At 51.8% G+C, this 11,817-nt stretch overlaps 1 protein-coding gene across 2 annotated transcripts; it reads right to left on the reverse strand.

The window, feature by feature from the left end:
* Window positions 1-3,961: 3,961 nt before the first annotated feature.
* Window positions 3,962-9,921, reverse strand: AP5S1 (adaptor-related protein complex 5, sigma 1 subunit). 2 transcript variants are annotated; one of them, XM_011943286.1, is made up of 3 exons: window positions 9,428-9,921; window positions 7,635-7,826; window positions 3,962-5,399 (listed from the first exon to the last, which is right to left on the reverse strand). In XM_011943286.1, exons 2-3 carry the CDS (start codon window positions 7,808-7,810, stop codon window positions 4,973-4,975), a joined length of 603 nt encoding a protein of 200 aa, XP_011798676.1. In that variant the 5' UTR covers window positions 7,811-7,826; window positions 9,428-9,921; the 3' UTR covers window positions 3,962-4,972. The 2 variants fall into 2 exon arrangements, with proteins under 2 accessions (XP_011798676.1, XP_011798677.1); XM_011943287.1 differs by having other exon boundaries at window positions 9,333-9,921.
* Window positions 9,922-11,817: the final 1,896 nt, after the last annotated feature.

The raw sequence follows: 11,817 nt of genomic DNA on the forward strand, positions 1-11,817 counted from the left end.
AAAAAAAAAAATTAGCCAGGTGTGGTGGCACGTGCCTGTAGTCCCAGCTACTCGGGAAGCTGAGGCAGGAGAATCGCTTGAACCCGGGCAGTCAAGGTTGCAGTGAGGTGAGATAGTGCCCCTGCACTACAGCCTGGATGACTAAGGACACTCCATCTCAGGAAAAAAAATGAAAGAGAATGGGCCAAAGCCCAAACAGTGACAAAACCAAATGCTTCAGAGGATGAGGAGCAACAGAAACCCTCATTAACTGCCAATAGGAATGCAAAATGGTACAGCCACTTTTGAAGACAGTTTGGCAGTTTCTTACAAAACGAAACACTCTTACCACAGGATCCGGGAGTCATACTCCTTGGTATTTATGAGTATTTCTACACCCAAAGGAGTTGAAAACTTATGTTCACACAAATACCTGTACACAAATGTTTGTAGCAGCTGTATTCATAATTGCCAAAACTTGGAAGCAACCAAGATGTTCTTCAGTAGGTGAACAGATAATGCACATCTACATAATGGAATACTATTCAGCAGTACTTCTAAAATGAGCTGTCAAGCTCATGATTCTGCCATGAAAAGACTTGGAGGAATCTTAAATGCACATTACTAAGTGAAAGAAGCCAATCTGAAAAGGCTACATATATGGTATGAATCCAACTATACAACATTCTGAAAAAGGCAAAACTGTGGAAGCAGTAAAAGATCAATGGTTGCTAGGGGTTGAGGGGAGGGAAGGATGAATAGGTGGAGCAGAGGACTGTTAGGGCAGTGAAACTCTTCTGTATGATACTATAATGGTAGATGCATATCACTGAAAATACATCCAAACCTATAGAACGTACAACCCCAAGAGTGAACCCTAATGTAAACCATGGACTCTGCTGATAGTGATCTGTCATTCACTGTCATTCAATTTAAACAAATGACCACCCTGGTGCCCAATGTTGGTGATAGGGGAGGCTGTGCATGTGTGGGGATAAGGAGTAAACGAGAACTCTCTGTACCCTCTGCTCAGTTTTACTGTGAACCTAAAATTGCACTAAACAAATAAAGTCTATTTAAGAAACGGTCACAGCCACTTCAATCACGGTAATAAACATACAGAGACTTGGTTAACAGGTCACAGAGTATTGCATCTGACAAACACAGTTAACTGCATTACAATAAAATATAGGAATAAAAAACTAAAATAATAAAATAAAATATAGGAATAATTGTTTAAAAGATTGAGGCCAGGCGTGGTGACTCACACCTGTAATCTCAGCACTTTAGGAGGCCAACATGGGTGGATCACCTGAGGTCGGAGTTCAAGACCAGCCTGACTAACACAGCGAAGCCCTGTCTCTACTAAAGATACAAAAATTAGCCAGGCATGGTGGCACATGCTTGTAATCCCAGCTACTTGTGAGGCTGAGGCAGGAGAATTGCTTGAACCCAGGAGGCGGAGGTTGCAGTGAGCCAAGATTGTACTACTGCACTCCAGCCTGAGTGACAGAGTGAGGCTCCATCTCAAAAAAAAAGAAAAGAAAATACTGAGCTCTGGGGCATGCTGGACAGTGAGAAGTGCCACAGGGCTAGAAAAAACCACCCTGCCCTAGAGGAGACATGATGATCCAGTCCTATCCCAGGGCTCACCACCCTCCCGAACAGTGACCCACATACATGCAGGCCAGTTCCTGCTTTTTTTTTTTTTTTTTTTTTGAGGCAGAGTCTCCCTCTGTCGCCCAGGCTGGAGTGCAGTGGCCAGATCTCAGCTCACTGCAAGCTCCGCCTCCTGGGTTTACGCCATTCTCCTGCCTCAGCCTCCCGAGTAGCTGGGACTACAGGCGCCCGCCACCTCGCCCGGCTAGTTTTTGTATTTTTTTTAGTAGAGACGGGGTTTCACCGTGTTAGCCAGGATGGTCTCGATCTCCTGACCTCGTGATCCACCCATCTCGGCCTCCCAAAGTGCTGGGATTACAGGCTTGAGCCACCGCGCCCGGCCCAGTTCCTGCTTAAAACCTGTGACTTCTTCCTCCCTCCAGGTAAGCTCTCTTCTCTGGGCTCTCCGCCCTCCTGTCATCACCTGTTGTCCCAGGAGTGTTTGTGGAGGTACACTGGTAACACTACCAGCTGCTCAAAGTCTCTAGTTCTCTCAGGAAGCTAAGGGATGTGTGGTTTGGCCAGGGTTTCTAGGGCAGAGAGAAGAAAGGGAGGAGGCTTGGAGATGGAGGCTTCCATAGCCATCTCACTGTTGATTCCAAATCCTGGCTCCTTCACTTAGCCTTCCTCACTAAAGTGCCCCTTCTTCCTTTGGGTGTTTAAAGCACTTGTGAGCAGCAATTCAGGGATGCTCAAACCATTGCTGCCTTGCAGTCATCTGCAGTCACCTGGCCTTAGCTCTGCCTCTCCTGGAACCTTGGGGATATTCTGTAGCCTGCATTGCACCCAGCAGAGCATCAGGCCCAAGGGAGGCTCGATGAATATATGGTGAGCATAAGTTGTGGTGGAAACCCAGCCCAAGGTGCTAGGGCAGAAGTGTGAAGTGTGGGAAGGGTGCTGGGCAAGCTCATCCTGTTAAGAAAACCCTGGTCCAACTGGGCATCTGGAACAGGAACTGGAGCTCAGCAGCTCTAGGGTGTGGTCTCAGTCTCTACTATTCTCTTGTGCATCAGTTTGCCCCACATCATGGGAACCAAGACACCAGCCATGCCTAACCTCAACTTCCCACGGCTCCCAGGGGAGCAGGGTCTCAACCTCTTTCTTAAGTTCAGTTTGAAAAAAAGGCAGAAAGAATTCAGATCAGCAAGCTTCAGCTCTTCCATAGAGGACAAAATGGCCTGTTCCCTGAGAACACAGCCAATCCACCAGGACCACCACCAGCCTGGGGTGAGGGGTGGCCAGGAGAACAGAATGTATAGGGAAGGGGTGACCCTACTAGAGGCCTGTGGGACATTTCCACGGGTGGGACTTGGTCACACACACAGAGTAACATCCCTTTAAGTCTTCAAGGTCAAGGTGGTTTGTGGCACCATAAAATGGAAAAGGTGGCCTCATCCCAATTATGTTGACAGTGGTGGTAGAAGGTCTGGCATATACGGCTGGTGGCCTTGGCCATGGACTTGGAAGGGCTAATCATCAGTGCTGCCTCCAAAGTGGGTGTAGATGGGTCCATCCTGGGTGCTAAATGGCAACTGATGGATGGTAAGCATGAGATGGAGCTGAGCACCCAGGATGCTCGTTCTGCCAAGAAAGCCTCACCTTCCTTGATAACAGGAAGATCATGAAAATCAATGTAAACTGAGGTGGTTTTTTTTCCCCAACTGAGTAAGTTTAAACCTTCACTAGAAGCTGCTGATTAAAGACCTCCTAACTACCAGCTTTTGGTACCCCACCCATATCCCTTTGGGACTCAACATGATACGGGCAGGCCCAGCTCCACATTGTCTGAGGGCTTTTTTCCAGGGGCAGAAAGAGCCAGGGAACGTATGCACCCTGGGATCAACCTGTAACCTCTGACTAAAGGCAGTAAGCAAACACCCACAGCTGCCACCCCTCGGGCGAGGTCATTCAGAGGCAACTGCTGTGTGCAGGCCCCTAGAGGCACTCAGCTCCCTACCACAGTCCCAATAGGCTTGACAAGCATTCACAGAGACTGTCTCCCCTTCCTGCTTCCCTGGATCACCGCCCGCCCCACATAAACCACTTGCACCAATTCTTGGCTCAGGTGCTGCTTCTCAGGTGGCTCTGCCACAGCCACCTGCCACTTGTGATATATACTTTGGTGGAGAAAGTGTGTGCCACCATCTAAAGGAAGCCCCTAAGGAGACAGAGGTGAGGTGGGGATGAGAGACGGAGGCCTCCCAAGAAGCCTCCTTGGGCGATCCTTGACCACGAAGGCTCAGACGCCCAGCTCAGGGGCCATCCAGAGAGGTGCACACTCATAGGAGCAGGATGCACGCATCAAACTCACAAAGAGAGGGTGAAATCACACAGCCAGTGCTTTTAATTCAAAATGAGAAATACATCACCCAGGCTAGACTGCTCACATTCACCTGACAGCACCTTCTCTCCCTGCAGATGAGGGAAGGCTGTGATGATTTTATCTCAAGCCTGCCTGGTGGGCATGGGCTTGGCATAAAAGGAGCTGCAGAATCCTCCTGCTGCTGATTGACAGATGCATTTCTGAACTCTTTGGGGGCTAGACACTGAGCAGGACCTTGTTGATAATAGTGCCTAAGTGGGCACAAAGCCAGGGGCTGGGGCCTGCCAGCATGCAGGCACAGCGCCTCCACTCTCAGGGGAGTCTGAGACCCCTTGTGTTTCGATGACTGTGGGTTGGTTTTTTTTTTCTTTTTTTTTTTGAGACGGAGTCTCACTCTGTTGCCCAGGCTGGAGTGAAGTGGCACACTCTCAGCTCACTACAACCTCTGCCTCCCAGGTTCAAGTGATTCTCGTGTCTCAGCCTCCTGAGTAGGTGGGATGACAGGTGGGTGCCATACACCCAGCTAATTTTTGTATTTTTAGTGGAGACAGGGTTTCACTATGTTGGCCAGGCTGGTCTCGAACTCCCGACCTGAGGTGATCCACCTACCTCGGCCTCCCAAAGTGCTGGGATTACAGGCGTGAGCCACCACGCCCGGCCTTGACTGTGTGTTTGGAAGAAGAGTGGGCTGAGTTCCAGTCAGCTCCTTACCCTAGCACTAGGGCTGGCAGGGATGGAGGAAGGTGGGGTCAAGGACAAGCGTGGCTGCCGCTCTGCAGTGGTCTAAGTTACACAGTAGCTCTAGGCTCAGGATGTTCTGTGGTTCCACTAACCTGAGGATAGGCAGGACCTCCTCCACCCTCTGCCCAGCCCCCTTTCTGCAGGCTTGTGTCGCCCACTTGTCCTGGTATAGCAGTACATCAGAACTGGGAGCAGGCAGTAGATGCCAAGCTTCATCTGGCTGTGTGTCCACCCTTTGCCCACCCTCAGAAGCACCATCCCAACGAGGAATCAGCGGGGCCAAGCAGCACTGAGTTCCTTCTCCAGGCCTTGGACAAACTGGTCGTTGAGGAAAAGCAGCTGACCATGGGGCAGAAAGCGGGTGAGGATGCCCTCAATGCGGTCAGCCCGCAGTAGGAGGTTGGTACCGGGTGCCAGCAGCCGGAGGTGGTCAAGGAGGAGGCGTGCCAGCAGCCGGAGCGTGCCCTCAGCCAGCAGCAGGTTCTCGTGGGCGTCCAGCACCAGGGCAAAGCCTAATGAGAACACGCCCAGCCACACCACCGTCCGTGGCTCCTGGAAAGGGTTCCCTGCCGCCAGGCGGAAAGCCCCACGTGGGGCCTCATGCAGTGGCACTTGCTCATCTGAGGACTGCGGCTGCAGGTCCATGGGGGGCCGGCCAGACGCCTGCTGCTGTAGCCGGCACATTGACTCCACCTGCCTGGAGAGAGTGGGCAGGTCACGATGGTGGGCTCACACACCAACTTTATCATCCTCATGATCAACCCTGGTGCTGGGAGCTACCACCATCCCCGTATCTCAAGTGAGAAAACTGAGGCCTAGAGAGACTAAGTGATCTGCCCAGGGCCACAGAACCAGGAAGTGTGAGCCTCCAGGTCCTGAACCACTTTATTCCACGTGGCCAAGAGGGCAGGTTTTCAACCCAGCTCCTTGGGCTGAAAAAGGGCACCAGAGGAAGAAAATCCTGCCCTCACCTGCTTCACAGAGGTCTTCTCCACATAAAGGAAAGGGATGAGGCAGAAAATAAATGCCATTGCCCAACATGGGCTGTCCAATCTCCACCCTATTCTGCAACCCTCTCCAAGGATGAAAGAAAGACCTTCCTTTGGACCAACAAGGCTCCTTAGATGCTCCCTTTGATCTTTCCTGAATTACCTTCCAGTCTGAGCCATGCACAGGCTGGTTTCAAAGGCATGTATTTGGTTTTCTGAGCTACAGGGAGGGGAAGGAGAATGAGAAGAACAAGGGGAAGGCAGGAGTTGGCAGAGGGTTGCCCCAGAGTGGTGCTACCCCACCCAGAATGCAGAGGTCCAGGACGCTCCAGCACCTGCCAGCTCTGGCTGGGTCTGAGAGGGAAGAGCCAAGGCTAGCCATCCTAGTCTGGAACAGTATATTCCAAACTGTGATCTGGATCCCTGGCTTTCTGGAGTCCTCATGTACCACACCCTGTCTCTTCCTTAGAGATTCACAAAGTAGGGGTCTGATGCAGTGGCTCACGCCTGTAATCCCAGCACTTTGGAAGGCTGAGGTGGGTGGATCACGAGGTCAGGAGTTCAGGACCAGCCTGGCCAAAATGGTGAAACCCCATCTCTACTAAAAATACAAAAATTAGCCAGGTGTGGTGGCAGATGTCTGTAATCCCAGCTATTTGGGAGGCTGAGGCAAGCGAGTTGCTTGAACCTGGGAGGCGGAGGTTGCAGTAAGCCCAAACTGCCACCGCACTCCAGCCTGGGCGACAGAGCAAGACTCTGTCGCAATAAAAAAAAAAAAGAGATTCATAAAGTCTACAGGCACACTAAAGGCCCTGTTAAGTACTGCACTGAAAAGCATGTTTAAACTGTTGGCCGGGCGCAGTAGCTCATGCCTGTAATCCCAGCACTTTGGGAGGCCAAGGCGGGCGGATCACGAGGTCAGGAGATCAAGACCATCCTGGCTAACATGGTGAAACCCCGTCACTACTAAAAATACAGAAAATTAGCTGGGCGTGGTGGTGGGCACCTGTAGTCCCAGCTACTCGGAATGCTGAAGCAGGAGAATGGCGTGAACCCGGGAGGTGGAGCTCGCAGTGAGCCAAGATCGCACCACTGCACTCCAGCCTGGGCAACACAGCAAGACTCAGCCAGCCTGGGTGACAGAGGGAGACTCCATCTCAAAAAAACAAAAAACAAAACAAAACAAAATCTGTACCGTCTGCTTGCCTACTCTCAAACCTTTTTTTTCTTTTTTTTGACATCGAGTTTTACTCGTCACCCAGGCTGGAGTGCAATGGCGCAATCTTGGCTCACCGCAATCTCCTCCTCCCGGGTTCAAGTGATTCTCCTACCTCAGCCTTCCCAAGTAGCTGAAATTATAGGCATGCGCCACCACGCCCGGCTAATTTTGTATTTTTAGTAGAGATAGGGTTTCTCCATGTTAGTCAGGCTGGTCTCGAACTTCGGACCTCAGGTGATCCGCTCACCTCAGCCTCCCAAAGTGCTGGGATTATAGGCATAAGCCACCACGCCCGGCCTACTCTCAAATCTTAGTTCTGCTACTTTCTAGCTGCGTAACCTTGGACAGGTTAAATTCCTTAAACACTCTGTACCTCAGTTTACTCATCTGTAAGGTGGAGATAATAACTATATCTATCTCGAAAGACTATTATGAGGGTTAAATGAGTTAATATACATAAGATGTTCAGAATATAAATGCTTAGCACTTACAGGCTGAACAAAAGCTAATTATACTAATAATGATGATAACAGAATTATTATTTATTTAACTGTTTTCACATAACACTTACAAAAAGCTGTGGAAGACTCCCTGGGAAATGCTACTCTAAAACTTCCTCTCTGCTTCTTAGTCCTCCTATTTATCTGCCTCCCCACTCCCTGAGAATACCTATTACAATCAGGCACGTGTTCAATGAAGGCCTGGGGCTGGGCTGTGTGGTTACCTGGCCACAGCTAAAATCTGTTCCTTCCGGAGAAGCCTGTCCCTTTCGGCACCATGCGGCCGTGGGTCATCAGGCGACTTCTCAGCACCGAAGACGCAGGAGTAGAGCACTCGGCAAAGTCCTGTGTCCTCAGTATTCGGGGCCCTCAAGGTGTGAATGAGGAAGGCGTGGACCATGGCTCCAGGGTGGGTGCTACAGCGAAGCCAGAGACCTTGGTAAGGTGAGAGTGAACCCCAGCAGGAGAGGCAACCACAGGAAGGGGCTGACCTGGCAGTGTCTGGGAGTGTATCCAGAGGCTGGTGAGGCTGGACACTGAATAACAGCATCTGAACAATATCACGTAACAGAATCCAGTGGTTAAAAAAAGTCTGGGCCCGGTGGCTCAAGCCTGTAATCCCAGCACTTTGGGAGGCCGAGACAGGCGGATCACGACGTCAGGAGATCAAGACCATCCTGGCTGACACGGTGAAACCCCGTCTCTACTAAAAATACAAAAACTAGCCAGGCGAGGTGGCGGGCGCCTGTAGTCCCAGCTACTCGGGAGGCTGAGGCAGGAGAATGGCGTGAACCCGGGAGGCGAAGCCTGCAGTGAACTGAGATCCGGCCACTGCACTCTAGCCTGGGCGACAGAGCGAGACTCCGTCTCAAAAAAAAAAAAAAACACCTCAGACATACACAAGCAGAACAGGCACAAACTGAAAAAACAAACAAACAAACAAACAAAAACCTCAGACAACCCTAAACCTAGTTCTACAAAACAACAGGAATCTTCAAAAGCGTCAAGGTCATAAGGTCATGGAAAACCTGAGAAGCTGCTCCAGACTGAAAGACTGAAGAGATCATGTAGCTGAATGCAACGCGTGCTCCAGGATGGAGTCCTGAACCAAGAAAAGGGTAATTTGGGCCAGGTGTGGTGACTCACGCCTGTAATCCCAGCATCTTGGGAGGCCTAGGTGGGCTGATCACTTGAGGTCAGGAGTTTGAGACCAGCCTGCCCATCTCTACTAAAAATAAACTAGCCAGGCATGGTGGCGCATGGTTGTAACCCCAGCTACTTGAGAGGCTGAAGCCAGAGAACCGCTTGAACCCGGGAGGAGAGGCTGCAGTGAGCCGAGATCACACCACTGCACTTCAGCCTGGGCGACAGAGCGAGACTGTTTCAAAAAAAAAGAAAAAGAAAAAAAAAGGATAATTTCCATAAAGGGCATTATTAGGACACTAATAAAAACATTTAAAAACATTTAAATATGGGCTATGGGTCAGAAAAAGTCTTGATCAATGTTACCCGATTTTGAATGCAGGCGCTTGTCTTTGTTTTTAGAAAATAAACACGGATGTGCCTCTAAATATGGAGGTAACGGGATTTCATATCTGCAACTAACTCACATGGTCCAGGGAAGAAAAAAGGCAGAGAGAATAACAGAGGAAATGATAAGGTAAATAAGGCAAAAGAGGTTACAACTCGTGAATCTCATCAAAGTGCATACAGGAGTTACTTGAAACTGTCTCAAAACAAAAACTAAGTAACAGTAATGGTTATCTGGCTGGCTCAGGGGCCAGCCTGGGAGTTGAAAGACGGCAGGTACACAGTCAGTGGGTATCTGTAACTACGGCTAAACAGACCGTTAGTTTAAACCGGTCAAAGAGCAAGTTCGCAAAGACACTTCGACAACCGGAGTCCAGGACCCGGGCGCTGACCTCCGCGACCCTCCAGCCGCAGGAAGAGCGCGTCATCACTCCGCGCCACCGCGTTCCTCCCTACCAGAGAAATGGTAGCGGTCAAGATAGCTTACGACACTGCCTCCGTAACCCTGCGGCGCAATGCACTTCGGGGGTTGTAGTTTCTTATTCCGGTCAGCCAGGCCTAAATGGGGCACCCCGCCCTGAGTGTGTTGCCCCTTCAGCTCCGGTCCGCTGTCGTCGAGGCCTCGCCTCACCTTTCCTTCCGGGCCCGCGGACTGCCAACAAGCACTCCCTTCGGTGGCAGGAGAGCAATGGCGGCTGCGCGGCCTGTGGGCGCCTGCGCATGTCGGTCGCGGGCGCGCGCGCCAGCTGACGCCGTCGGGTTGGGCGGAGCGCTCACGTCCAGGGCAGTGCTGTGGGAGCCAGGTGCTGGCTGCATCTCCCGATGCTTGGACCCTCGGCGTGGGCTGGCCTCGCAGAGGGACAGAAACTCTCTTTCCCCAAGCTGCCGGCAGAAAGCATGCTCGTCACTCCCGTTGCGGGCTCTCGAAGCGTTCCCTCTCGAAGCCGTAGATCAGCCGAGCCACAGGCTGCCGACCCCGGCGACCGCGAGGGGGCGCTGCGGCCCGGAGCGCGGAGTCCGCGGAAAAGGCCGGGGCCTAATTGTCCCCGGAGGGACGGGCGCGTGGCCTGCGGCCTTAGGAGGCTCGGGGGCGGGCGGCGGGTGGACCTAGGACGAGCTGCACAGTTACGGGCTGCGACTGAGTTCTTACCTGGCCAACATGCGTGAGAATTACTGAGGCATCAGTTCAAATGTACATTCCTGGGCTGTACCCCCGGAAATTATTACTTTGGAGGTAAATATGTATATTTAGGTACATGTGTATTTTGCGCGGATTTTTAATATAAATATGTGTATTTTGCGCAGATTCTGAATGTATGGGTTCCTGCAGCGGGTTAATGCTGGCACTCGGTTCGGCGCAGAACGATTCGAACGCTGCTTCCGAACTCTCACTGTGTCTCTCTGGCAGATCTGTCAATTTCATTGAGCCTCAGTGAAACTTTATGTAGAGTGTCACCCAGGGCGAACGCTTAGTAGGGCTGATCAGCAAGCCCCCTTCTTGACTGGAGGCCATGAAAACAACAGGGAAGAGGTTTATACGTTAAACCTGAAAGGGGCACTCTGGCACTAACCTGTAGAGCCTTACAATGGGGTAAAAGCCCCAACTTGGAGGCTTGGCCTATTGGTGTTAGGGGGCCCCACAAAGCCTGCCTGGACCTCGCTGCCTGACTTGCATGTTCCTCCAGCCACCACCACCACCACCACCCACTCCCACAGCGACCATGAAGGTGCACCTCCTTTGTCTCTTGGCATGTGAATGGCTTCAGCCTTGTCCCCCAGATGTGCCTCAGAGCCTCCCCCACTGACTGTTCCCCCAGCCTAGAATTCCCTTTCCTGGCTTTTTTTCTTTTTTTTTTTTTTTCGCAGCCTCCCTGTCCCCTACCACCAGCAGTGCTCCCACCTCAGCCCACCAAGTAGCTGGAACTACAGGCAGGCAACACACCCAGCTAATTTAAATTTTTTTGTAGAGATAGGGTCTAACTGTATTGCCCAGGCTGGTCTTGAACTCCTGGGCTCAAGTGATCCTCCTGCTTCTCCCCGACAAAGTGTTAGGATTACAGGCATGAGTCTCAGCGTCTGGCCTTTCCTGTCCTTTTAATTGCCCTTGCAGATATACACTCAGACCAAATGGGAGGAAGGATTCCTGCTCAGGCTGCCCGTTGGCATTCAACTGCAGCCTTTGCACCCCTGTGAAGGTCTCACCAGTACTGCTGATGGCTTCCATCTTCACTCCCCAGGGCCATGCACAACGCAGGACTGGAGCCAACTTGAACATGCTCTTTGCTGACAAGAAAGGAGAACAGGGCAGGGTGGCCCAGGCAGTGATCCTAGAGCAGCACCCCCTGAGAAAGTGCACTCTGGGCCCCTTCAGCCATAGGACCCAGGGTAGGTTAGGAGGTGGCTGAAGGGAAGCTGCAGGTGGCCAGGGCCTGGCCGAAGCCTGTGACAACACATAAATATGTGTGCAGGTGTTGCGGCAAGCCCAGAGACCGTGGGGCGTCAGCTACAAAGCTGGGGAGTGATGTTGGCACAGCTCCTGGTCCCCAGTCCTTATCGCTCTCAGCCAGGGCTTGTGTCTGCCAGCTGATTACAGCAGAGAGCTAGCAAGGAGAGGGCTCTGGTTGCCGGGGGCCACCTGGCATCTGGAACACAGTTTCCCAGCCTCTGTCTACTCCTCAGGCAGTGAGTCAACACCAAGTTTCTCACCACTAGAGGGCTGGCCTCGTGAGGTGTGTGGAGGAGACAGCTGTGAGAGGCTGGCTTGAGCTAATACTCCAGTGGACAATGGGAGACCCAGATGGAGGTGGTAGCATGGAGGGCTTCCTCAGCCTAGTGGGAGTGGGGGTTTCACTTGATGGTTTTGTTGGAGGGTGCTTG

The sequence above is a fragment of the Colobus angolensis genome, unplaced genomic scaffold, assembly GCF_000951035.1.
Source record: "Colobus angolensis palliatus isolate OR3802 unplaced genomic scaffold, Cang.pa_1.0 Scaffold219, whole genome shotgun sequence".
Lineage (NCBI taxonomy): Eukaryota > Metazoa > Chordata > Mammalia > Primates > Cercopithecidae > Colobus > Colobus angolensis.

Excerpts from the sequence above, each read along its gene's own strand:
- AP5S1 (XM_011943286.1), bottom strand. The coding sequence starts at position 7,810 with ATGGTCCACGCCTTCCTCATTCACACCTTGAGGGCCCCGAATACTGAG. Across the intron at positions 5,400-7,634 it reads CAGATTTTAGCTGTGGCCAG|GCAGGTGGAGTCAATGTGCC; the intron begins GTAACCACACAG and ends CACTCTCTCCAG.